At 39.6% G+C, this 27989-nt stretch overlaps 1 protein-coding gene across 1 annotated transcript in view; it reads right to left on the reverse strand.

Annotated features, from left to right (window-relative positions):
* DGKI (diacylglycerol kinase, iota) overlaps positions 1-13945 on the reverse strand; it is a 270690-nt gene extending 256745 nt beyond the window's left edge. Inside the window, exons 1-3 of the mRNA XM_012642753.1 lie at positions 13932-13945; positions 13430-13538; positions 399-494 (exon numbers count right to left, since the gene is read on the reverse strand). Coding sequence (XP_012498207.1) covers positions 399-494; positions 13430-13538; positions 13932-13945 — 219 coding nt within the window. The remainder of the gene's footprint in view (positions 1-398; positions 495-13429; positions 13539-13931) is intronic.
* Between the last annotated feature and the right edge of the window lie 14044 nt (positions 13946-27989).

The following is a 27989-nucleotide window of genomic DNA, read 5'->3' on the forward strand; positions in this document are numbered from 1 at the left end:
CCCCTACAAACAGATCACCACCTCCCCAGAGTCCCTTCCTCCACACACAGGCCTCTGCCCCAGCCGGGCATCCCCTTCCTAAGCAGACACGCCCTCATGCACACTTACCCTCTCCCCCACACACAAACGAAAGCCTACCTGGGCATCATCATAAAGTAGCACATTACAGCAAGGTCTGGCCTGCATAATCAAATGCTAAAACCATTAACATGGAAAGCCATGTTAACGTGAGAAACTCTCTCTGTAAACCATAAAACATTCAGGAAGTTTTCCACCTTACAAGGAAAGGCTCCTTCAAACCTGTTCTTGCAAATTCAGGCACAGTGACCCCCTCTGCCTACAGACTCAGAGGCCTTCCCCCAGAAAGATGGAGCCCGGAGCCTGGCAGGCACACTCACTGCAAATCTGACTTGGCAGTTTTCCTCTCCCAGGTAGCAGAGGTCTCCTGAGACGTTGGTCTCCAGCCACAAGTGTTCTCCATTCACAGCATTCTCCTGCAAGGAAAAGACCCACCTGACTTCAGTTTTCTTTTCAGAGATAACGAGAGGAGATTTCACATTTGGATTTGGGATACAAGAAAGTTAGGGAACGCAAGGAGTTTAAACAGTTCTCATTTTACCCCTCAAGTACTACTGGAGTTGATTCTACCAAAATTCTAGGAAAAACGTATTCAGAAAAACTTTGTTTGAGCTATAACTGAAAGAGACATTAGGTCTGCAGCTGCTTTATCCATGAAACGTGGCCATTTTTGAAGCATATATTCAACAAATGAGAAAAAAAATCTCTAAATATTTTGATGTAAAGCCTCATTCTTCCAGGCCCAACACTGCAAATTCCATGACAATTGAGACCAAATGCTATTAGAATTTGCCTTTATTCAGTGAATTAGCTAAGAAGGAGGATGGTAGCATTAAAGTACTTTGAGTAAAGACTGTTCGAAAACACATTTATATCTGTAATGGGTAAATTATACTTCTAAGGGCAGAGGTTTCTTAAAACTTAGTTCAAGTCTCTGTGTACTCAAAGCAAAATAAATTTCTCCTAATTCATACATCTTACTAATTCAGTAAGGCCTTCACCCAATTAATTCTCAATTTTTCAAACTAAATAATTTTACTGCTTCTAAAAATATACTTCTGACAGTGAACAGGGCTGCTAGGATATATGAGATGATGAGCAACAATCCTATTGTTCAGAAATGGGCAGTGTTTAGCTGCAGGAAGGAGGGAAAACACTTGCTTTTTAATATTAATGGTATGATGAATAGGATTCCATATTCCTTCTTATAGTACACTACCTTGGAAATGATGAATTTATATAATAATTGTATATTTTGCTCATTTGCTTTAAAAGGGCTCTGAGCTGTTAGAGAAAGCATTGTATTGTATTAACATAAAGGAACAAGACTGAGTCTACAGGTCTTAAAGGAAAATTGCTTGTTTTTATCTTATTCATCCAAAACACATGGGCATGTAATTATTTTTCTGTGGGGGATGTTACAGACTTAACTGTGTCTCCTCAAAATTCATATGTTGAAGCCCTAACCGTCAGTGTGATGGTATTTGGAGATGAGGCCTTTGGGAGGTAATTAGGTCATGAAGGTGGAGTCCTCATAATGGGATTAATGTCCTCATAAGAAGAAACATAGGAGATAGCCCTCCCCTCCCCTACCCCCTACCCCTCGATCACCCCTCCCCTCCCCCTCCCCCCTCTCCTACAGGCATGCACTGAGGAAAAGTCATGTGAGCACACAAGAAGAAAGCATCTATTTGCAAGTGAGGAAGAGGACCTTAACTGGAATGGAATCAATCTGCTGGCACCTTGACCTTTGACTTCCCAACCTCCAGAACTGTGAGAAACAAAGTCTGCTGTTTAAGCCACCCAGTCTATGGTATTTTGTTATAGCAGCCTGAGCAGACTAATACAGGCGATGACTTCAATAAGAAGTTTTATAGAACAACCAAGTAATTTAGAAATCCATTTTACACACGAGCCACCTTTATTATAACCTACTCCAGAAGTATCCACACAACAACAGCCCTCTGAACCCCAAAGCTCAGTAGAGAGAAGCAAAAATACATACCAAATTACTTTTGCTGGAATAAATACCAAGTGTCACCCATCTTTTAAAATAAATGTATGTCTTCAGATTCCAATAGAACACATTTTCCCTTCAGGGCCTATAGACTCAAATAATTTTCAGGCAAGAATAACCAAAGCTGTATTATGACATGGAATCTAGGTGCTTCAAGACCTAAGAAACGTAGGGCCAAGTCCTGGAATGGCAGAAGTGAGGCAGGAAGGGACAGGAGAGAGTGACTAGGTATGTAGGCGTCAAGGGCTCAGGGGCGATGCCCACTGAGATCCTGAGGTGGGAATGTGCCACACACATCGCCAACAGCCTCGGAACCACTCCTAGGAAGGAAAGCAACACTCATGAGGATCACTGCCCTCTACATCAAAGGGTGGCCACCTTTTCACCAAAACTTACTCTTCTCTACTGGTCATTTTTCCCGGTAGCAAGTCCATTATGGAGGTCAATGGGAAAATGTCCCACAGTCAATCTTGCGGGACAAAAATAGAGGAAAGAGAACATTTGTGGGTTCTGACCCTAAAAGTTTTCAGAGAGTGATAATCATATTAAAAATAAAATAGAGAGGCACTTCTTTGCAACATAACCTGAAGAAATCAATCCACACAATCTAAAATATTCCACTACTCAGAAATTTTCATCCACCTTTAACTTATCACAATTTATACAAAATAATCTCTTTTGTTTTATTATTCTTTAATTTATTCAACATTTATCCCATACCACTGGTGCCAGGCACTGGGATATTGTGGTAATCCATGGAATAAAATCTACCAGGGAAGATGGAAACTAAGTACATGATAACCGCAGCAAATACCAGAGAAACCTAACCACAGCAAAAATCTCTCCGACTACTTTAGAAAGTGATGTATAAAATGTTGCGATGGGTAAAAACTGCAAAAACCGCTGACAAACCATTGAACCCTCAATTCAAGAAAGTAATCTCTAAGCACACAGAATGTCCTGCCTGATAGGAGTGTTTTTGTTTACCTCGGGGCCTTGGTATCAGCTTGACCTCCAGAGGGGCTAGAGGATAAGGTCAACCACATGGGCAGCCAACCATGTCTACATGACCAAGCCCCAGTTAAAACTCTGGATGCCAGTGTTCAGATGAGCTTCCCTGCTTGGCAGTATGCTGAGTGTATTTTAGCACATGGTTGCCGGGAGAGGTCAGCTAGCCATCCATGACTCCACTGGGACAGGTCTATGATAGACCATATGCATGACTAGAACAGCTTTCAGTGAGCTCTATGAGCGCTTCTAGTGAATTATGGAAGTTTAGTGTAGTCCTGGGGGTTCCCAAACTTGTAATGGCTGTCAGAAATGAGGGTGGTCTCAGGGACTCTCAAATTCTGTATAAAGGTGTCTAGGCTGGGTGGCATTAGCACAAGAGTGGAGTAGACAAATGAACTGTTTTGGTTTTCTTCCTACATTTGTCGTGAAGCCTTCTCTAGCTCCATGTCAATAAACATGAATTATGCAACGTTGTGTATACAAGAAGTTAATAATTTTTATTATAGTTTTTATTCTTCTTGTTGCTGTTACTCTCTAGTTTTCCTTCACCCTCTAAATGTTGGCATTATGCAAGCTTCCCTCCTTGGTCTTTGTGGCCAAGACAGCTAGCCATTCACCAAAATAATTTTTCTCTTCTTCCTGGACACACAGCTAGGCCTTATTTCCCAGCCTCCCTTGCAATGAGCGTGTGGCCATGTGACCAGGTTCTGGCCAATGGAACACAAGTAGAAGTTTCAGGCTTGTTCTATTAAATCCCCTCACGTGCATTTTCCTCCATGCTCTTTTACCTTAGTGGATGATTGGGACGTCAGCCTTTGGGATGATTTTGGAAGCTCTTGGTGAGATGTCAGAGCAACCATCAGTATGGGTCACCGAATATGTGGAAAAGGGCCTGACTCCCTACCCAACACCCTGGAATAATCCTGGTCTATTATGTGGGTGAGAAACAACTTCCATGTTTGAGTCTTTTATTTACTGCTTTCTTGTTTACCCCAACAAGTGCAGGCCTCTTCCCTTTGCTCTTATTTTTGTCTGGGTTTCCTTTAATTATCTGCATCAACCCCCAAGTTACTCAATATCCACTGGACAACATCTAACATTAGATTCATCTAATCTCTGAATCCTTAATTTCTTCTGCTCTAAAGTGTAATTCTAATACACTCTCTGACTTATTTTACATTGGTATAAACATAATTCCCCTAAAATACAGCCATGATTTTGCCTCTCCCTTGCTTAGAATGCTTAAATAATTCCCTCTTATTTATAAAATAAAATCCAAATTCAACCTGGCTTACTAGACCTTCCATTAACAGTGCCGATCACTCTATCCTCTATCTCCTTTATTTACCTTCTTGTCACTCTTCTTTAATTATACCCCACATTTCCCTTTTTTGGTGCCATGTTTTTGTTCATTCCACAGTCCCCACCTGGGAACATCTTTCTCTTTCTCTACACAAGCATCTTGAAATACAATCTCAAATAGTACACAACTCAAACAGTACCCATCTGCATCCAACAGAAAAAATAACGCTCCCATTTCTAAATGAAGACATTTCTTCTATACTTGTGAGTGCTGAGACAAGTCTCTATAGATATACATACATTTTACACAGATAGATTTACATCTATCCATTTGCCTAAGAGTAGAGATTCACCTAGATAGACATAAATATAGATTTATATAGATAGGATTACCTGCTCAAGTGCTACTGAAATCCCAGTAATAGCTATAGGTAAAATGATAAAGGTGAGAGGAGCGTTTGAAACTGAATAATATTTATAGATAATGGGTGCACTTACTACAGAAGCAAATAATCTACATAAAATAAAGACATTTGCTTGTAAAAATGTTTTGAAACAGTAAGAATTATAAATATGTATCCTATGTAAATGTTCTTAAAAAATCAAAAAGGAAAAAACAAAAAAAACAACAAAATATGGATTACCTGCCCCTGAAAATCTTCAAGATAATGATAGGTAACAAATTATCTTGGCTGGTTTAAATTTGTGCTGTACAATAGGTGTATTGCCATTGAGGATGTGGAAGGCAGTTAGCACAAATTGAGATGTGCTGTCAGGGTAAAATTTGTGGAAGATTTTGAAGACTTAGCATGAAAAAAGAATGTAAAACATATCACTAATAATTTTTATATTGATTACATGTAGAAATGATAATATTTTGAATGTATTTTCTTAAACAAAACAGGACATTAAAATTAATTTTACCTATTTCTTTTCAGTTTTTAAAATGTGGCTACTAGAAAATTTATAATTACTTTGACAGCTCACATCTATTTCTACTGGACAGTGTTAGTTTAGATAATCACTTGCCTAGAGGCAGATTAGACCTGGACACCTCTCATGGACCTGTGAAGTTACAGGATTCTAAGATTTTCCCCAGCAGCCAGTGTGATTTAATTTAAAATTCTCCCAATTTGGGAAACTAAAGGAACATTGAAGATCTGTGAAATTGAGGTAGATCTGTCCCATGATTTACACGGTGGGCTAGGGCCAGGGCCTTCGCTGATTTATAGTGGGCAGTTCCTTACGCTCTCTGCTCAGCGATCTGCTATCTTGATTAACCTGACTTCAGTTTTTTGAAGCAGAGATGGGAGTGGGGAAAGAGTAGAGTGGGAGAGGCTGGTGTGACGACAACGAAACCTGATGAAGAACGAGGGCCTGAAGCCTGGAAAGGAGGCACAGGTCTCCTAAGGCTCGCCTGGGAAACAGGACGGAAATGAGAACACGCGCACACATACACACATACACACACACACATACACACATATCCCTGCCTCCTTCTGGCTTTTCATTCAAGGTTTCTAAAGATAAGATGACCTAGTTTCATAACCCAGTTTAAACCAATCCTGCATGAAGACTCTGGTTCCCTAATCTTGTCCCTGAACCACACTGTGAGGCAGTGTACCAACTGTGTCATGTCTCTATCTGCCTAGAGAAAGTGCTGCTCTTCTTAGCGTCTCAACTAAAGGAAAGGAAAGGTGGTCTGGACGGAGGATCTGGCTTTGTTCATGTGGAGGCTGTCTGCCATAGTTCTTGGGAATGGATGAAGTTTTCCAAGGAGGGAGGAAAAGCAAATTAAAACAAGCATGTTGACTTTAAAATCAACATTCCCTTTAAGAAAGATCTTGGTGACTTTTCCACTGCTGTTCTGGGTATTGTTTTAGGCAGTGTAATGGCAAAAACAAATTATAAAACTGAGGACAGAAGGGAGATGCACCTCCTGTGCTTTCTGCTATCATACTACAAGCAGGAAGTATTCTCTAAGTCCAAATGAAGTCTCCCTTGCAAGGGAGGCATGTGACATTGAAGAGGAGACACACATTATCTGTGGCACAGACACATTTCTAGATGGGCTAACTCACCCTAAACTGGAAACTTAGAATCCAGCCCAGATGAGAGTATTTGGTTTTCTTTTTGAGAATTACTTCCTTCCTTTCTAGCAATATAGCTTGTTTCCCACCAAAGTAGTTTGGCTGGCATGCATGGGATGGTGTCAGAGGGGGCAGCCCCTGCAGGTTGTCACCATGAAGGTGAAGGGAGGATGCCACTGGGAAGAGTGCGAGGATCAAACAACTACATGTCCTTTAAGATCTAACACAATGTATTGCATTAGGAAGGAAATTTAAAAAAGGGTTACTTGGGATTCAAATTGCTATTAGTGCTTGGAAAATCGTTAATGCACATGCACAGTGGTTTCCTGAAAGCCACAGGACCCATCTGTAGTCAGCACCACGACAGCACCGTTTAATGAAAGGCATGGCAGTCGCATCTCATACCACATCGAAATATAGTAACATTTCTGTACTAAACAGTAATACCTCAAGATTGTTCTGGTAGCAGTTTTTAATGGATTGGAGTCTACGATTTAGTAAATATCTTAAAATTACTTCTACTTTTGAAATAAACTTTACCAACTGGCTAAAATAATGCATGTTGATAGCTCGTCTGAATTTGCATGTAAAAGTGGACCACCAGAGAACCCTTATTGATTAATTAAGTATTTGAATTATTTTAAAAAATCCTGGTTAAGAGCTTTAAAAGTTGTATTGGGTGAATCTCCTTTATAAAATTTCCTAAGAGACTATCTGAACTTGATACTCCGGACAGTTAGTCGGATCCACCCCTTTGACAGCCTCAGGCTTAAGCTTCTTAAATAACTACGAGAAAGGGTACACAAAGCAGAAAATGGTATTTGTATCTATAAACAAACATGCACCTTGGAGAATGTGCTTTTTAAAATAAAATAGCATAAATCCATTTATTTTTCAAGCAGGCTTTGGAGTCATGTCTACCAAACCCTTCAGGAACTGGAGATTATCTGAGTGTCTGTCAACTCCCAGGGAAATGTCCCCTTCTTGCTGATTGAGCAGAAACTCTGTAATCAATTCATCCCCTGACATCAGTAACCAGGCAGCTACTAAGTCTATGATGCTGTACTCTCCACTGCAAGGAGAAAACAAGCAGAAAACACTGCTCCTCCTTTCAAGTAGCCTGAAATCTAACTGTGGGCTGCAAATAAGAAAGTCAAACAAAAAACACTAATTTGGTTCTAAGGTTTATAAGACAATGCACTATGAGTATAGGTATTGTGAGGAATCAAAGCAAAAAGTACATGAAATAAACAGAATTGGTTCCATTGAAAAGATGAGCAGGACTTGACAGAGAGCAAGAGAGGAAATCTCTATAGGAAATAGCAATTTCCATATTGGATTGAGCCCAGTGTGCACTGTTGTCAGTAGAAGACTCAGGCCTCATACTGAGGACAGATGTGGATACTCTCCACATACCAACATTACAGATTCTATCCCTGATACGGAGAGAGAGACAAGCCTGTGCACAGCTAGCAAGAGTAAATGCTGGCAAAGAGTCTTCAAGGAAATGAGCCCATGTAGGACAGAGACTCCTACAAGTCATAATAAGCCATTTGAGAAAACACAGAAAAGGAGAATGTTTGGGACTTTGAGGAACAATCTAAAACTAAGAGGCAGTATATATCACCAAGCAGGGAAATGAGAACGTGAAAATGGAATACTTAAAGGAATTATTGATTCATGTTCATAAACTAACTGCTACATAATAACAGACACATAAACCAATGGAATAGAATAGAGAACCCAGAAATAAACCCACACATTTACAGCGATTTTATTATTGACAAAGGTGCCAAGAACATACACTGAAGAAAGGACTGTCTCTTCAATAAATGATGCTGGAAAACTGTATATCCACATGCAGAAGAATGAAACTAGATACTTATCTTACCATACACAAAAATCAAATCAAAATGGATTAAAGACATAAATCTAAGACCTGAAACTATGAAACTACTAAAAAGAAGACATTGGGGAAACGCTCCAGGACATTGGTCTAGGCAATGATTTCTTGAGTAATACCCTAAAAGCACAGGCAACCAAAGCAAAATTGGACAAATGAGATCACTTAAAGCTAAAAAGCTTCTGCACAGTAAAAGAAACAATTAACAAAGTGAAGAGACAACCCACAGAATGGGAGAAAATATTTGCAAACTACCCTTCTGACAAGGGATTAACAACTAGAATTTATAAGGAACTCCAGCAACTCCATAGGAAAAATTCAAATAATCCAAATAAAGAATGGGCAAGATCTAAACAGACATTTCTTATAAGACGACATACAAATGGTCATATGAAAAAATGCTCAACATCATTAGTCATCAGAGAAATGCAAATCAAAACCACAATGAGTCCAGGTGTGGTGGCTCACGCCTGTAATCCTAGCACTCTGGGAGGCTGAGGCGGGCGGATTGCTTGAGCTCAGGAGTTCAAGACCAGCTTGAGCAAGAGCGAGACCTTGTCTCTACTAAAAATAGAAAGAAATTAATTGGACAACTAAAAATATATAGAGAAAAAATTAGCCAGGCATGGTGGCGCATGCCTGTAGTCCCAGCTACTCGGGAGGCTGAGGCAGAAGGATCACTTGAGCCCAGGAGTTTGAGGTTGCTGTGAGCTAGGATGACGCCACGGCACTCTAGTGAGGGCAACAGAGTGAGACTCTGTCTCGGAAAAAAAAAAAAAAAAACCACAATGAGATATCATCTCACCCTAGTTAAAATGGTTTTATCGAAATGATAGACAATAATGAATGCTGGTGAGAGTGTGGAGAAAAGAGAACCCTCTTACACTGTTGGTGGGAATGTTAATTAGTGCAACCATCAAGGAGAATAGTATGGAAGTTCTTATAAAAACTAAAAATAGAGCTACCATACAACCCAGCAATCCCATTGCTAGGTATATATCCAAAAGAAAGGAAATTAGTAGATTGAAAAAATATCTACACTCTCATATTTATTGCAGCACTAGTCACAATAACCAAGATTTGGAATCAACCTAGGTATCCATCAATGGATGAATAGATAAAGAAAATGTGGTACATGTATACAATGGAATATTATACAGCCACAAAAAAGAATGAAATCCTGCCATTTGTAAAGACATGAATGGAACTGGAGAACATTATGTTAAGTGAAATAAGCCAAGCAAAGAAAGAAAAATCTCACATGTTCTCACTCATATGTGGAAGCTAAATATTAAAACAATTGATCTCACGGAGATCATGGAATGATGATTATCAGAAGTCGGAAAGGGTAGTGGGAAGTGAGGGATAAATGGGTAAAAAAAATATAGTTAGATAGTTAGATAGAATGAACAATATCTGATAGCACAACAAAGTGACTATAATCAACAGTATGTTGGGGTATACTTTAAAATAACTAAAAGAGTGGAATTGGAATGTTCTAATATAAAGAAATGATAAATATTTGAGGTGATGGATATCCCAATTAACCTGATTTGATCGACACACAATGTATGTCTGTATCAAAACATCACATGTACCCTATAAATACATACAATTATTATATATTCATTATTATGTATGCCTAATAATTAAAAATAAAAATTTAAAGTTAAAAAAGAAAAAACTAACTACCACAACAGGTTCCTCCTGGCCCAGATGGGCAACACCTGCAGTCTAGGCTCACTAAATCAGGCATCCCACACGCAGACCTCTCCTCAAAGCCTCTTACAAAAGGATATTTGGAAAATAATTGCAGCCCTTAAGGTGACTTTGACACATAGGCTGGAGTCAGAACGGGGCCCTTTCAGGATTCCACAACAAGGAGATACTTGAAGACTAAGATCCTAATTCCAGGCTCACCCTGACTTACTTTGCAACTTCAGACACACTGAGAACAGCTTTTGTATCTGTTTTCTCACAGGTGAAGCAAGGAGGATAGACGTGACATAAGCCAGAGGGTCACAGTACTAGAGACCTAGGGAAGGACCCTGAGCCAAAGGGTCACAGAGCAAAGAAAATTTCACCCCGAGAGTCAAGGAGGTGGGAATGGGAAGGAGGGAACCCTCACCATCCCTGCTGAGCCCTTGTTCTGCCACTGCGGTCAAGACCCTCAGAAACATGGCTTACCACATGGGGCCCCCTTACCTCATCAAAAGCAAAATATCAGTTCCTCTTTTTTTTTTTTTTTTTTTTTAACCTTTGCCACCTTCCTCCCTACTTATGAGACTCTTAAGAGGCTCTGAGCCCGATCCATGTTCAATAAACAGTAATACTGAAAAAGTAATGATTGATCATTTTCGTACACTGAGTCCAGAAGAGTGGGCTAATGGTGGGAGATGAGGGTCCCACTGCTTTTCTATGGGGAGCCAAAGGGGCGGGGGAAAGGGAATGGCAGAGAAAAGTCAAGCCCGAGGACCCTTCATGCACCTTAAACAGAACAAAGAAATTTCTGACTTGGCTCCTTGAACAGAAGAGCCAACTAAAGTGATACAAATGAGATTGTTGAAAAGCACATTGCTTAGGAAGCACCAAAAATTTTAAAGCAAGAGGAAGTAAAAAAAAAAAGTCACTAAAATATTTTTAACCATCTGCTTCTTCCTCTTGGCTGAAACACATGTTTTATATGATTCCAATAAAGAAGTGTAGCGTTGGTCAAGGTTTGGCCTCTGTCTGCTAGCACCAACCAGTATTAGCCCACAAATATGTGGTTATTTTTGAGCAACATGTCATAACTCCTTACACATCAGCCCTCAGATGGAGAGTCTTTGGAAAAGGCTTTCCATTCTTCCCCCATTGCTAAATATTCCCAATGTGTTTCCTGCCATGCCATAATTTCAAGAGACCACCATGCCAGTTTGCTCACAATCAAAGACGAAGGAAAGAGAAGGAGGAATAAAAGACCACTATGCTTGAACCCAGTCTTAGTTCCTATTTGTTCTCCCCACATTCTATATTGCAGCCTCCCACCATTGGCCCAAAGTACCATTTTGATGAAACATTAGAGTACATACTTCTCTATAGGAATCAGAAAATAATACCTTCTAGCCAAGCTCTGGCTCAAGAAGGACACTTCTTTTTGAAAGCTGTTTCTACTATTTCCAACACCAAATGGGAATGGAGTGTCCTTCTCCGCATTCCAGTGGCACCCTCTGTACCCCTCCGTTCTAGGCATCACCACCCTGTATTTCAGCTATTGGTTTCTTTTCTGCCCACTGGATTCTAAGCTCCTTGAAGGCAGAAACCCTATCTTCTTCACCTCAGAATCCCAAGGAACCAATACAGTCTCTGGCACAACAAATGTTTGACAAATTAACGAATTCATCAATTACTTTATTTCTGAATAAATAAACCTGCAGGCAGCACAGCTCACAAAGAACTTTGACATTTACTGCCACATTTGATCTTAACAACACCTAGAGAGTCCCCTGAGGGAGGCGCCGCAATTATCCCCATTTACAGATGAGGATGCTGAGGCAGAAAGAAATCAAGTGACTTGACTAATTTTATACAAGGAGAAAAGAAAGGATTTAATGAACGTTCCTATCTAAATGCTTTAAACTACCCTTCATTAGAATTGCACATCTCAAAGAGGGCCATGCTACTTCAGATCAGAGGATTGAAACATTGGGAATATTGAACTAACTTTTTGGGGTCCTTCATACACTCTCGTCCTTGGTCCATGCACATCCCTCGTTGATCTTATTTATCTGTTTGTTTATACATTTACTTCTTTTTAATTATGCAAATACTAGTGTAAACATACTCTATTATGGGTTAAAAGTTTATTAAATAACTGCCCTGGAATAAAGGGAAACTCTAGGAAAGGAATATTCTTCCTGAACACCAGTTCAACATGCTCAGGTGATATCTGGGCACTCTCAGTATAATAACATCTCCATCAAAGAAGAAGTTGGATTTCAAGTATTAATACATCCAGTCTTTCGACATGTGCTTCACCAACGTAGGCAGCATTTACACTGGTATGTGTCCGGAATATAAAATGAGAATGTTAATAAGGGTGTGCTGAGGGCAGAGGAAGACATGTGATAACACAAAAGACATGAAATCACGGCATGTGTGCTAAAAAAACAAAACAAAAAACCTCCCCTCCTTTCCTGCACCCCGCCATTCTCTTTTATTCAGAGAAAAAGAACATGGATTATCCCCTCTGCTCAAACTCAACTAAAAATGCTAAACAAGGTGCATTGAGCGGGGCTGGCAGAATTTCAGAGCAGCGTCCCCATGCCTGGATGCTGTCCCTTACATCACTTCAAGAAGAGACGATGGCTTTCATTCTACAGCTAGAGATAGTCCTTCAACCAAGAACTTGACTCATTTAAAACTCAACAAATGTGTTCTAATTGACAAAAGAATTTCAGATTGCAATCTTCAAATTAAGTTAATAGTTTCTGTGGGTATATTTTGGTTAAAATGTTAACATGAGCTAATAAACTCAACCTACTAATGCAAGATCCATCCACCTTTGGGCTGGGGGTGGGGAGGTATAAACAACAGGAGGGGATAAAGTGCCTGGAATGTAAAGTGAAGTCATCCTCTGTCAAAAGAAAAAAAAAAAAAAACACCCCCCAAAAAGTCCTCCTGAGCTGAGGAAATCAAACTTAGATTCCATGATGTTGCACTAAGGGTAAGCTCTATACATCATCGACTTGGCAGAACCAAGAAAGCATGTGCACGAGGTACTTTTTATCTCATAGCTGCAAAGCCAAGCAATAGTGCTTCAAATGATTCACAAAGTTTTTATTTTAGTCCTGAACACATCCGATTTCATATAAAAGAGCTATGCTCAGAGGAGTTTAGAAATGGAGCTACAGCTTAGGTATTTGAAAATTGGTCAGTGCGCAATATTGAAAATTATTAAGCAAGTCTTGCTTGTTGCGATGGGAATCCTGAGGAGAGAAGCATAAAGCGAGACTGAAGTTATGTTTAGATGAAAAAGCCGACACCTACACTCCAGTCCAGAGTCGCTCTGGGCTCCTTCGCTGGACCGTTTGCCACGGGAAGGCTGAGGGGGTGTGCAGGAGCCAGATGCTGGAGGCCCGCCCGGGAGATTGCTTTCCTGCAGAAAGAAGACAAAAACACAAAGAAAAACCAACATCAGAATCTCATACAGAGCTCAAAATTTCCTGTGGGGTAGAAACGATACCCGAGTTAGCCTTCTACATCTGAAAACCTTTATGAATGTATTGGAATATGCCTCCCTAAAGTGCAGGCTATGGATAGAAGGTTTCGGGTGTCAAAAGACAGGGAGGTGGAGGGGGCCACTGTGGGGAAATACTGCATTAGGGCCTGAAATTAGAATGTAAGCCCCTATTCAGGTAGCGGACAGAACTTAAGGTCTTGTCTCTTTATTTACGGAAAAGGCCTGGGATTTGGGCAGTCATAATACTTGGACAATTTTAAAGTTGCCAGAGGCTAAAAGCAAGAAAAGCAAGCTTCTGAGGTCTTTTACTGAAATTCGTCCATTTCCCAGCAAGACACATTCCAAGCTGGTTACAGCTGAAAGTTCACTCTTACTTCTCTCTCCTCTCAAAAACATCCTCCTTTACCCTTGCAAAGGACTACTCGAGCTTGAGGTTCTCCACAGGAAAGGACTGATTTGCATTTGCCAAGAAATTGCAGGGTCCACAGTAAGAAAAAGCCCAAACACATTCATTAGATTTTAGGTGTATTGGGTGGAACGTGACAGAATTCAGGTCAGAAAGGAGGGAATGAACAAGGAGAGGTTGAGATAGTCAGCCTTGACCTTGGTCTGCAAAGACAAGACATAAGAGGAGCTGCTTTGGCAAAGCAAATACGACCATTACTGAGCACAGGGAAGGGAGGAGTGGTCAGAGCACAGTGGAGACAGTAAGAACAGCAAGAAAAAGGAAGACAGCAGGGATCGCCTAGGGAAAACTGTGGTACCATCAGGAATCACGGAAGTTCAATTTCTGAACAACCCCATCAAAAATTTCAGACAAGGGTCTCGAGCTTAAACGTGAGTGCTGACTTGCGAATTAATGAAGTGGCTGCTTGGAAATGACAGGGGCTTTCCCTCTAAAGTAGTATCTAAGTGTGATCTGAGAAGTACCTGAATTAGAATTAGAAGGATCTTACGATCCTGCTGCTCTAAGTCCTGAATCAGTTGGACGGTGAGGCACAGGAATCTGCATTTACACACGTTCCCGTGGTGTTCCCTTCTGTGCACTAAAGTTTTCAAAGTTTGCTCTGTGGGAGCAAGTATAACACATTTGGGCAAGTGGGGAAACAATAACTTTTGAAGGCCCATCAAAGAGGCACTCTAAAGAAATTTCAGCAATTTCATTATTTACCTTCAGTTGTCTTTCTGCAGCTTGCCTCATAGGACATGAATATTCCAGTAAGAATCTGCCCTCTCTGACACTGGGGCTGCAGACACACTGGGTCCCCAGAGAGGCCCAGATCCTCAGGCTCCTCCACCTTCTCACTACAGAGAGGAACGAGGCTCCAGACAGTGGGCTGGGGAAAGGAAAGCAATGATGGGCAGAATGCCATCATGACTGAATTGCTGAAGGAACTTGCCCCATACAAAGGGAAAAGAGTAGGAGAATTTAAAAGCTTTGTTGAACCCTAAAAGTCAGGTGATCTGTCTGTCCTGCTCATTGTCCTCTGCAAACTCCATCCTGAAATGGAATTTGCAAAGCTGAGCGAGAGGAACAGTAGTCCCCAAACCCAGGGAAATGCTGAGCAGAAAAGCCAGTAAAGAATCCAGGATTGTGCAACCACTAATCAGTTACCAAGTATGTCAGAGAGCTCAGCAAGTGTCTAGGCCTCTATTTTTCTTTTTTAGTCTCTTATATTCCTACGCAGGAGGTCCCAGAAATAGCCGATAGGTCTTCAGTAGTTGGAAGTGATCATACCAAGCTTGCTGGTAGCCTACTTTCAGAAGCTCCCACTGGGCAGCTGGCAATGTACTTGCTTTATATAATCCTCCGAAGAGTCATCACAAGTCTGGAGGCCTTTAATGATGACACAATATTTTCTTTCCTCACTTTCACCAAGGCAAATAACTAACAACATCAATTTTGGCCCTTCGCCCCAAAGTATATTCCAAGTCATTAAGCAATAAGAAAAGAACAGTGGAAGATTTGTATATGGGGATCCTTCATCCCTAGCCATTTCCCTCCTCCCATGTTGAAGGAACCTCTTTAGCATGTTTCATGCTGAGCCACAGTTTTCATCATAAGAAAATCAGATCTTGGGGGAGTTAGAATCTACAGGTCCCACCTCTGATTTCTTAACAACCTAAATGTAAGTATTCTCACAAAAAATACCAAATGGTGTCAAAGCGCAAACCCTTAGAACAGCTGAAGAATTCCTAAATCTTGGGTTAATGAGAAAAACATGAATCCTTTTCATGAACGGTCCCCGACAGTTGTGATTAGAAAAAAAAATTTTTTAAAGGGAGAAAATAAAATTCTACTGTCAGGCACCCATAGAAACCACAGGACAAATGAGTTTCACTCATCAGAACTTGCAGACTCTGACCACCAAAACCCGATTACTCTTCCCAATTCAGACTGCCGAGAGGGGCAAATAGCTCACATCATCAAATTAGGGTGCGAGGGATCTATGTGTCTATGGAAGAACAATGTGCGCAGAAGATAAGAGACATACAAATATTTAACCCTGAATGAAACTACAGTCAAATCACACTCTTTTCTAGCCCGTGAATACAAACAATTAGGTAAGGCCTTTTGTTGATCATTTATTCCTCATTGTGGATGTAGTCTAAGGTTGGTTTTATGTAATATTAATAGAGGAGAATCTTGTATCTACTACACATAGAAACATCAATTAGGATAAAAAATAAGCAAGAATGTCTTTGGCAGAAAAAAATCAAACAACCCCATCAACAAATGGGCAAGCGAAATGAACAGAAACTTTTCAAAAGAAGACAGAATAATGGCCAGCAAACATATAAAAAAATGCTCAACATCTCTAATCATTAGAGAAATGCAAATCAAAACCACAATGAGGTATCACCTAACCCCAGTGAGATTGGCCTCGATCAAAAAAACACAAAACAACAAATGTTGGCGAGGATGTGGAGAGACAGGAACACTTCTACACTGCTGGTGGGACTGTAAGTTAGTGCAGCCTCTGTGGAAAAGAATTTGGAGATACCTCAGAGAGCTAAAAATAGAAATACCATTCGATCCAGCAATAGCACTATTAGGCATCTACCCAAAAGAGCACAAAACATTCTACGATAAGGACATCTGCACCCGAATGTTTATGGCAGCACAATTCACTATTGCAAGAATGTGGAAACAACCCAAGTGCCCGTCAATCCATGAATGGATTATCAAAATTTGGTATATGTTCACAATGGAATATTACTCAATCATAAGAAATGACAGTGATCTAGTACCTCTTACACTTTCCTGGATTAAACTTAAGCCCATTATCCAAATGGAGCACCACAAGAGCAGCAGAACGGGACCCATTTGTACTCACCATCAAATTGGTATTAACTAATCAACACATAAATGCACATATCAGAACAACATCTATTGGATGCTGGGGAAGGGGGAGGGTGGTGGGAGGAGGGGGGAAGAGGGAGGAGGGGAGGGGTATTTGTATACACAAGGAGGGCAATGCGCACTATCCGAAGGATGGACATATTTGAAACACGGACTTCGGTGGGGGGGGAACCAAGGGCAACACACGTAACCTAAACGTATGTACACCCATAATTTGCTGAAATAAAAAAAAAAAAAAAAAAATAAGCAAGAAACATCAAGGGGCCTACCAGTTTGTAACTGTACATGGGTCTGACAAAAAGACACAGGAATAGGGTAAAAATGTTCAGGGGTGTAGCGAGTAGGAAGTAACTTCTGACTACAGCTTTCCATTTTTCTAAACAACCATGGAGAAAATCCCTTTTTTCCAATAACTCATACAAGTATATACATTTTCTTCCAAAATAAGAAAGTAATTTCATTGTATCTCAGACCTCAAATAAAGTTAATGCAAGTTATTTTTCTATTTGAATTTATCTTGGTGGTGGAAGATGACATTTAAGAGTCTGGTAGAACTTGGTGTGTGGTTGGAGGCGGAAGGAGAGGCAGTGGTTTTATGCTGCAATTTGCCCTGATGAAGAAAAAAAATCAATGAGGTTTCAACTTCTCATTCTTTCCTCCTGCTCAGAACCCTCCCAAACCCACAGTCAGCAAAACTGTGAAATGCCAATGATTCTTTCTATTAATTTCACAGCAACACTTCATAGGGGATCACTGTAATCACAAAAGCATCTTCGCAAAGAACTGTGATATTAACTGTGAAATAGATATGAAAAGAAAATATCCTGTAATGCAGTTTCAATAACAGAAAGTCACAGTTAATGTCAATTACCTGACATGAAAGACCTCTAACGTATTTAAAATATAAGAGGCATCATACATTTTAAATAGCATTCTATTATTTCCTTCGCTTCATTCAATAAGACTATAAACTCCTAAAGGACAGGGCTCAATTCATCTACTAATCTTATTACATTGTAGCCCTGGGGTAGACACAGCATATGTGCAATAAATGCTTTCTGCGTTAATGAATGAACTTGACCAAAACGCTAAGCAAAACAGCTTGCTGATTAGATAAAGGGTTGAGAAATCTGATTAGTATGATTCGAATTATATCCCAGGCCTTACATTTCACTGATATTCTTTCCTGAGAGAGTCAGAAATCCTTCAAAGCAGCTCTTTAAAAATAAATGCAAATGAGGTAGAATCCAGTATTAAGAAGCCTAAGAAACATCAAAACGGCTTTGTGTGATCAACAGTAAAACGAAATCCTAACGCTACATTTGTAAAGGGCATATGATAGTGTTAATATTTTTATAATGTATTTGTTGAGAGAAACGTGTAACATATACTCTACATAAACAGAATTTTTTAAAATTTATGGGAAAATATGCAAATAAATGGTTATTTAGTCAGGATACCCTTCAGTTATCCATTTTGCAAATTTCCCCCAATTCGCTCTGGTCCCATTCTGACTCCGGGTCTATGTGGCTCCCATTTCCCTTCCTCACCTTCTTGCCACTCCCTGTCTGAGTGATTCCACACACGATAAGAGAATGAGGATCCCTCTTGCGGTATGTGATGTCGCTGGAGAATCAGGAGGTCCCTTAGCCAAGATATCTCCTAAAGATCGACACATTAAAGACTGGTGAACTCATCCCATTGTTCTAGAAGAGGAATCAGCTGTCTAAAAAGTCACTCAGTTTAATTCCCCAAGTGCCTCAAGACAGATCTTAATTATGTGTGTGCGTTGGTGTGTTTTTCCGCAGTGTAAGAGCACTAATTCTGCTTATATTCAAAGCAGCCCACAATGCTCTTTAGTTGACCTGAACAAGCTGCCTACAAGGCTAAGGATAGTCCACACAATAAAAAACTGTCCCAAGCTCTGTACAAATTCCAAATATTCTACCAGAGCATTTATGTAGGGGACAAACTGTGTGTCGTTATTTGAGACTAAGTCCTACTCCATATTACATAGAAACTCAAAGTATTTTTTGACGATTTTAAGGTACATTAAAATGTTCAGTAATGTAATTACCATTGAAACAAATGTTGGGTTTAGTTTCCTACAGGGCCTACGTCATTTAGAGAATCACTTTTGGTTTTGAATCTTCAATCCATCAGTATCATTCTATATTTGTTACTTTCACAGTGATTCTCCAACAGTAGTACTAAACTTCTGCCCACAGTGGAACTTGAGAATCAGTCCACTTAGAAGCCCCTCAGGTATTTCTAATGTGTATCCTGGGCGGTGAACCACTGTTCCATATAGACGTGCAAACATCTGCCTACCTCATTATGTTTGTTAATGTAACCAAGCCCAAGCATTTACATATTGAAATATATTTATTTAGTCAACAATGTATTTACTGACTGTCTATTTTATGCCAACCACTGTTCTAGATGTGTAGGATACACAAATAAATAAAACAAACACAAATTGCTGCTTTTGTGGAATTTACATTCTAGCAGGAAACCTATTTTGCCAGGCACTGAATCATTTTACATATCTAATGTATTAATAAGGTAGGGACCTTTATGATCCTATTTTATATTAAATTTTAAAAATTATAGCACAGAACACTTAAGCTACATGTCCAAGTTCATAGACAGAAGAGGAGGTCCGAGTGAGATTTGAATCTACTCATCTAACTCTAAAGTGTACACACTTAACCATTACACAAACCCACACTTTTATGAAACGCTGTATACATAGCAAATGAGCCTACCCAATTAGCATCTTCTACACTAATTTTCTAATTGCTTTAATTATAAGTGTCCTATCTCGACAATACGCATGTAAGCTTCTACTAGAGAGAGGTCATGTGTAGTAGGCATTAAGTGCAGAAGTTAAGAACACACCTTACCTTAATAGCTGTGTGGTAAGTCAGCCTCAGTTTCCTTATAGGTAAAATAAAATAGTGCCTAACTCAGACAGTAGTGAAAAAAACATGTGCAGGATGCTTGGCATAGTGCAAGCACAATAAATAGTTGCTGCTATTATTATTCCTATACAAATTAGCGGCCCCCACAGCATCAGTCAAAGCCAGGTACATGATAAATCTCTGAATAAATATGTGCTTTTTGATTGCTCTCAAATAGTCTAAGTTCCCTGGACACTTCGTTCATTCAACAAACATTTGACGAGCTTCCACTGCATTTCAGGCGGTTCAAAGGGGTTATTCAAACAGAAGCTTCTTCTTCTAGTCGGTAAATAATTCCATGGTTGTCAAAGGAATCATTCTTCTTCCCTGACTCGCCTACCTTCCTAATACAAAATTAGAAAACATCACACTCTCTCCTCACACAAGTTTACCAATAATATTTAAAAAAAAAATGCAATCCAAATGCCACAGGAATTATTTAGTTTATTATATTCATGTAAATAAATGCAACACCAAAAAGACAATTTTTTTTGTTTAATATGTAAAAATGGACTGGCTGCTAAATGCCCCTTAGAATTTGTGAACTCATCTCTTAGATGGGTTTTATTTTCTAAGTGTGATTTATCATAACCACATCCATAAGGCAAGGCTGGGACGGGCTTGGTGTGGGGGGTGGCAATAAACCTCATTTACTTAACGGAGATTCTCTCAGGAGTTAATAACATTCTTCTCCTTAAAGCAACGTTCGAGGCATAAAGTAGTCCTTGGGAATGAAGACGAAGTAATCCTACTGTTATGGGCTGCATTGTGTTCCCCCAAAACCCTTTCCATATATTGAAGCCCCAGTCACCAGTACCTCAGAATGGAACCTTATTTGGAGATAGGGTATTTACAGAAGTAATCAAATTAAAATGAGATCATTAGGATGGACCCCTAAGCCAATATGACTGGTGTCTTTATAAAAAGGGGAAGTGTGGACACAGACACGCACAGGGAGAACGCAACGTGAAGATGAAGGCAGGGATAAGGGTACCTCTTCCACAAGCCAAGGAATGCTAAAGAGTGACAGCAAACCACCAGCAGCTAGGACAGAGGTATAGAACAAATTCTCCCTCACAACCCCGGAAGGAATCAACCATGCCAACACTTTGATTGTGGACCTCTACATTCCAGAATCATGCAACAATAAATTCCTTTTGTTTAAGCCACTCAGCATGTGGTACTCTGTTATGGCAACACTAGCAAGTATACATACTTCAAAACTAGACCCAAAGTTTGGATTTAGTATGATAGGGTTTGGCTAACTTCAAAATGTTGACTTCTCTTTTCCAATTGCCTCTATGAAATTTTGGGTGCCTTGCCACCATAATGCTACCCTTGGGAAACCAATCATACTTAAGCAGAAACACATTCCCATGAAATGCCACTGTTCAAAAACATCATTCTCATACAAATAGATAGTGAACATCTGACAAAGACAAATGCAAATTCGAAGCATATGTAAGAAATAGAGATTTATAATAGTCACAAAATAAATGCCTAAAAAGACTGCTAAATTACACGTAAGAGTAGTTTACTTTCTACAGGCTAATAAGATCTTAACCTCTGTGGCATTGACTTCTCTTTTAGTTTATAAAATCGTAATGCATCAGTTTTTCACAGGTTAACTTCTAACCTTACAGAAATGTAAACTGTCAGAACCTCTATCTGTTTTGGATTAATAATCAAATATACAGAGACAACAAAATTACAGTACCTAAGAGTATCAGATGAGAGTCAATTACTAAATAACAAGATCCTGCTTTTATTGGAGCAGCCTGATTAGAATATGTTCCAGTAAAATAACATTTTAAAAAACAAACAAAATAACCAATTTTTTCCTTGTCAAAATTTAGAATAATTTTATTCTCACTACTCATGGTTCAAACTATTAATTAAAATTTCTCGTGTAGATTTATACTCATATATGTGTGTGTGTGTGTGTGTGTGTGTGTGTGTGTGTGTGTGTGTATCTGGAATATTCTGGAAAATTTCTTGAGATAAATTATCTCACTCTCCAAGCAACAAAAACAACAATTTATTGGCACCTAGTGTGCACTGGCCATTCTTTTTTTTTTTTTAAGCATATTATGGGAGTACAGATGTTTAAGATACGTATGTTGCCCTTGCCCCCCCGCCCCCTAGTCCAAGCTTCAAGCATGTCCATCCCCCAAATGGTGTGTGTCGTGCTTTTGTGTATGCATATACCCATCCCTTCCTCCCCCTACCCCTTGCCCGACATCCAATAAATGTTATTCTTATATGAGCCCTTATGTGTTGATCAGTGAAACCAATTTGCCAGTGAGTAGATGTGGTGCTTGTCTTTCCATTCTTGGGATATTTCACTTAGTAGAATGGGTTCCAGCTCTATCCAGGAGTATACAAGAGGTGCTATATCACCATTGTTTCTTAAAGCTGAATAGTACTCCATGGTATACCTGGCCATTCTTTTAACCATCTTCTCTTAGGCTGGAAGCAGACTGTGAGACAGAAGTTTTCAGGAGGTTTACTAGAGAATGCTTGTCAGGGCATGAGGGAAGCCGAACTTGCACTGAAATGTGATACAGTTGTAACAGAAGGCCCAAGTGGCCTCACAGGAAGCCCTGGAACTGGAAGGACTCTTCAGAATTGTTCCAATTTGAGGTAAAAAGACAAGCCTTTAAACAGCCACATCAACCTGTCCTTGGGTATGGGTAGCCCCCAAGGAGAGTATAACCACAGGCAAGAGACTCTCTTATGCCAAGCACAATGCCTGGGAAGGGGTTCAGCTGTAACCATCAGCAGCTAACACTCCTAGCGGCTGAGAAATAAGTGCCTTGGTTCTGAGAAGGTATGCTGGTAATAAAACACAGCACTCCTCCAATACTCATGACAAACTTATGAAATGGATTGTTTTATTATGCCTATTTTTCAGATGGGTCAACTGACATGAGAAAGTTTAAGTAACTTAGATAAGCCATATAAGCTAATCAGGGATAAGGCCAAGATTGGCGCCCAGATGCCTGGTTCCAAAATCTCCATCACTCTGCATTCCCTCTAAAGGGGAGAGGGAGGGAAGAGAGGAAGGCCCTAGAAGGGGGAGGGAGAGAAGGATTCACAAGTTGGTAGAAGACCAGGGCATGCAATGATTGCAATGACCAGTGACATGCCATCTTAGTCCATTTGGGCTGCTATGAAAAAATACCATAGACTGGGTAGTATATAAATAACAGATATTTATTTCTCACAGTTCTGGAGGTTGGGAAGTCCAAGATCAAAGTGCCAGCAGATTTGGTGTCTGGTGAGGGCCTACTTCCTGGTTCATACAAGGTGCCTTCTCCTTGAGTCTCCACGTGGAGGAAGAAGCAAACAAGCTCCCTTGGGCCTCTTTCATATGGGCACTTAGCCCATGCATGATCTAATCACTTTCCAAATCACCTCCTAATACCATTACCTTGGAGGTTAGGATTTTAATTACGAATTTGGGAAGGGGAGGGGGCATAAACATTCAGACTGTAGCAAATGCCCTGGTGCAGGGTAGATGAACATTTTAAGAACACAGTCCCATGCTCATTGGAAGTTGTTACGTTGCTGTAATGGAAATGTCTCCTCCGTCTCCCACTCTGTATTTCCCACCTGCAGTTTAGGGAAGTCCGCCTCTTGCCTTAAAGGCAGTGAGATCTAATGAGTGTGGAACTTGACGAAGGGGCTGAATTTTACATCTAGGTCAATGAATACAGAATAGATTTCACCTACTGAGATAAAAAGATAATCTGGAATTGAACAAATGTAGGCAAAGCATTAGCCTGGGAACAAAAATAACCTTAAAAGCATAAGCCCTTTGGGACTTCACAGAAATTTTAAGAGAAAGAATTTAGATTTCCACAGGGCCATTCCCAGTAAAAATCATCAATAAGAAAAGATTATCTCTAGAATTTCCCCAACCCCCGCCATCCCCACACTAGCACACTGATCCCTACCCACTTCGAGTCCCCACCACCTTGACACCTGCTATCACAACCATAATCTTGCTCAGCTGATTATATCACTGAACAGATAACCCAAAATGATTTTGTCAGCTGAAAGCAGTTGTCCCTCATGGGGGTATCTGCCTTCTCAGAAAGGACACATAAAAATGGAATAAACTGCGTAACCCAAAGGAATGGAGTCAAATGACATGCAAAGTGGTTAAAATAATTTTCCTAAGCCACAACCCAGAACGTCATAAATATAATGGCAAAGTTTGTGATTAGAGGCAGAGACCTACCCACCTACTTTGAGGTCAGCCCTAGGCATACGGCGAGGCTGGCAGAGAGACCCCAGAATACACCTGTTATGTTGAGGAGACACTGCCAACTTGTATCAGTGAGGGGAGGGTCCTGGCAGAAAACAGAATTCACCCCCCATGATTCGGATGAAGATACCTTAGTAAAAGAACTACTTAAAGGTAGGGCTAGAGAACATACCACCACTTGGTCTCAAGACTTACAATAAAGCTAAAGAAACCAAGAGCAGGTGGCATTGGCGAGAAGGTATGTTAAGGCAGCCAGAGACTAAGGAGCAGGTGAATGGTTGTCTTGGTGCAGTGCACCAGAATTAGTACAAAAAGAATTCAAATCTCAGCCTTCTTTTTAGCAGACAAAGGAAGTCCAGGCTCATTAATCTCTTTTCACATTTCTTGCTTTTCAAATCTTTTAATCACATTTGCAACTTTACTGAATTCTCTCTGAGATCAGCTTGGCTCTCAGCTTTATCTCCTAGTGCTAGGTAGAAAGGCAATGTGCCGCATTTAAGGTTAAATAGCAAGTTGGTGGCAGAGCCAGGAATACAAATCAGGTCTCCTCACCCCTGCGCAGCCTGTCTGCATTGCCATTATGTGGCCTTTGTCCATCCCATCCAGTCTGGCCTGCAGGTGTGTTTGTTCTTTTCATTTTCCCTGCCTCTTAGCAACTAACTCAGCACTAACCAAATCCTCATTCTTCATACGTGTCCTCCAGGCTTACTTGCAAAAAAGAAATAATGATAAAAACTTTCAACAAGCTAAAAAAAAAGAAAAAGAAAAAAATGGTCTCAGTCTGATATAAGTGTGTGTGAAAAATCTGTAAGTAATACCATACGTAATGGAGAAGGACTGAACAATTTCCCCTAACATTGAAACATAACTGGGAGGTCCGGTCTCACCACTTCTTCTTTTTCTTTTTCTTTTTCTCTCTTTTTTTTTTTTTTTTTTTTTTTGAGACAAGGTCTCACTCTGTCACCCAGCTGGTGGAGTGAAGTGAGTGGCACAATCATACCTCAATGCAGCCTCCAACTCCCGGCCTCAGGAGATCCTCCCACCTCAGCCTTCTAAAGCACTAGGATTATAGGCATGAGCCACCACACCTGGCCTGCTCTCACCATTTCTATTCAACATTGTACTGGAAGTTCTAGCCAGGGTAGTTAAGAGAGGGAGGGAAAAAGGAAATGAGAAATAAAGGCATGCAGATTGGGAAGAAAAAAGTAAAACTCTATTTTCAGGTGGCGTGATTCCATAAAATTCCAAGTAATCTACAAAAATCTACCAGAATGAGTATGTGAGTTTGCAGTTCTACTGTACAAAGGCCATATGTAAATGTCAACTCTATTTCTATATGTAAGCAACTGCAAATTGAAAATAAAATTTTAAAAATACTATTAACAATGGCACTCAAAACTATGAACTATCAAAGGATAAATCTAATAAAATATGTGTAAGACCTTACCTAAAAACTATAAAACATCACTGACAAAAGTGAAAGATGTAAATTATCAATTTATGTATTGAAAGATCAATACTGTACATATCAGATCTTCCCAAAGTGATAGCTAGAATCAACACAATCCCTATCAAAACCCAGCTGATTTTTAAATTTATATAGAAATAAAAAAGACATAGCCAAATAATCTTGAAAAAAAAACAAAAAGAGGACTTTCACTCTCCAATTTCAAGACTTATAAAGCTTAAAAAAAATCCAGAACATGTGATATTAAAGAAAAAATTGACAAGTAGATCAACTGAAAAACATAGACATTCTGAAATGGACCCACACATGTCAAAAGAGGCCCTGCAAATTCAATGGAGAGAAGAATATCTTTTCAAGAAAAGATGCCAGAAAAACTGGATATTCATATGGGAAAAAAATTAACCTTGACCTCTATCTCACACCGTATACAAATAATACTTCAACAGGGATTACAGAACAAACCTAAGTTAAAACTGCAAAGCTTTTAGAAGAAAATATTTTTTATAAACAAACTTCATGATCTTGGAGCATACAATATTTTTTTAGACAGGATACAGAAAGTGCTAACCATAAAAGAAGAAATTCCTAAATTTTGATGCACTACATCAAAATTAAACACTTTTACTTATCAAAAGAAGTAAAAGAAGTATCAAGCGATACTGCTACTTACTCTGCCGCTCCTTCCTATTTCTGTGCCTGCAGTAGGAATAATAGTAGAGCCACAACCCCTGAAAAGCTGCTCCTCCATAAAAGCAATGAGAACACTGGCAAAAATTATTAAAATCATTTTTGTCCAGAATTCTTGAAAGCATTTTTCAAGAATTCTTGCAACAATCTGAGAAGTATTTGGTCAAGAAAAATGACTACATCTCAGTAAGAATAGTGACATTGTGGTAGTTTAATTTGCTCTATCCCACCCATTTCTCCCCAATTCACAATAGCACTAAAACCAACAGCCCTCATCACAGCAAAAACCTGCAACCCAGCAGCCACTGGAGAGGGCAAAACATGTCTGGAGCTTCCCCCAAACATTATTCTCAGATGATTGTCATAATTTGACATGTCTGACATTCCTTGAAAACCCTTATTGTGTGGCTTTCTTTTATTTGACCTGACTCAGACACCACTCAGCACTAACAGCATTTCCCCAGAGGCATTTGTTGAAAACAATCAGTTGTGAATATTTTACACCATAGTTGCCTGAGATGGTGATAACAACTGGGGCAAACAAGAAGCTATGCAAACAACTTAAAAGGAAAAGCTGAGGAATAAGCTATCCATATGGTGCTTGGAAAAGCTTTGACACATTCCTCGAAATTTAGAAGACCACGCACATGTGCAAGACTGTACATATTCCCCCCCAAAATCTGAGAAGGCTCTAATGTCTCACCTCTGGCTAACATGAAGTCTTTACACGGGCAGCAAGTAAAAGCTAACACAAAGTTGTAAACCTCGTGCCTAAGTGCTAACACCATTCACACAGAGCTCCACGGCAAAGTTGGGGAGACTTGTTGATCCCAGGTATTTAAAGAAATCTCTGTCCAACCATTAGATCATTAAGTGATCACTAAGCTAACCCAGAGACTTTGGTATCCACATACAACATACAAAACAGACTTTACAGAATTAATCTACAAACGAACAGCATTGACAACATCAACAGTTAGCAACATCAACAGGGAAAGGTAAGGGAAAATCTTATTTCCAGAGTTTTCACATTATATTACTTAAAAATGTCCTATTTTAAATAAAATTTTATGAGGCATGCAAAGAAACAAGAAAGTATCATCCATATACAGAGAAGGCAATAGTCAATAGAAACTGTCCCTGAGGATGATCAGATGTTAAAAATAAATAAATCATCTAAATTAAAAATGTTTAACTAAAAGAAATCACATCTAATGAACTAGAAGATACTATGAGAACAATGTTTTACCAAAAAGAAAATATCACTGAAGATACAGAAAATATTTAAAAGGAGCCAAATACAAATTCTGGAATTGAAAGCACCAAAACTGAAGTAAAAATTCACAATAGGCACTTAGCAGCAGATTCAAACTGATAATTGATAGAATCAGTGAACTTGAAGATACGTAAATTGAAATTGTCCAGTTTGAGGAACATAAAGAAAAAAGAATAAAGAAAAAGGAACAGATCCTCAGAGACCTGTGGGACACCAGCATATTCATAATGGATCTCCCAAAAGGCAGGGAGAGAAAGGGGCGAAAAGAATATTTGAAGAAATAAAATTCCCGATCTGAATGACAAATAAAAGCATTAATCTACACACTCGAGAAGC

The sequence above is a fragment of the Propithecus coquereli genome, unplaced genomic scaffold, assembly GCF_000956105.1.
Source record: "Propithecus coquereli isolate 6110/MARCELLA unplaced genomic scaffold, Pcoq_1.0 Scaffold186, whole genome shotgun sequence".
Taxonomy (NCBI): Eukaryota; Metazoa; Chordata; class Mammalia; order Primates; family Indriidae; genus Propithecus; species Propithecus coquereli.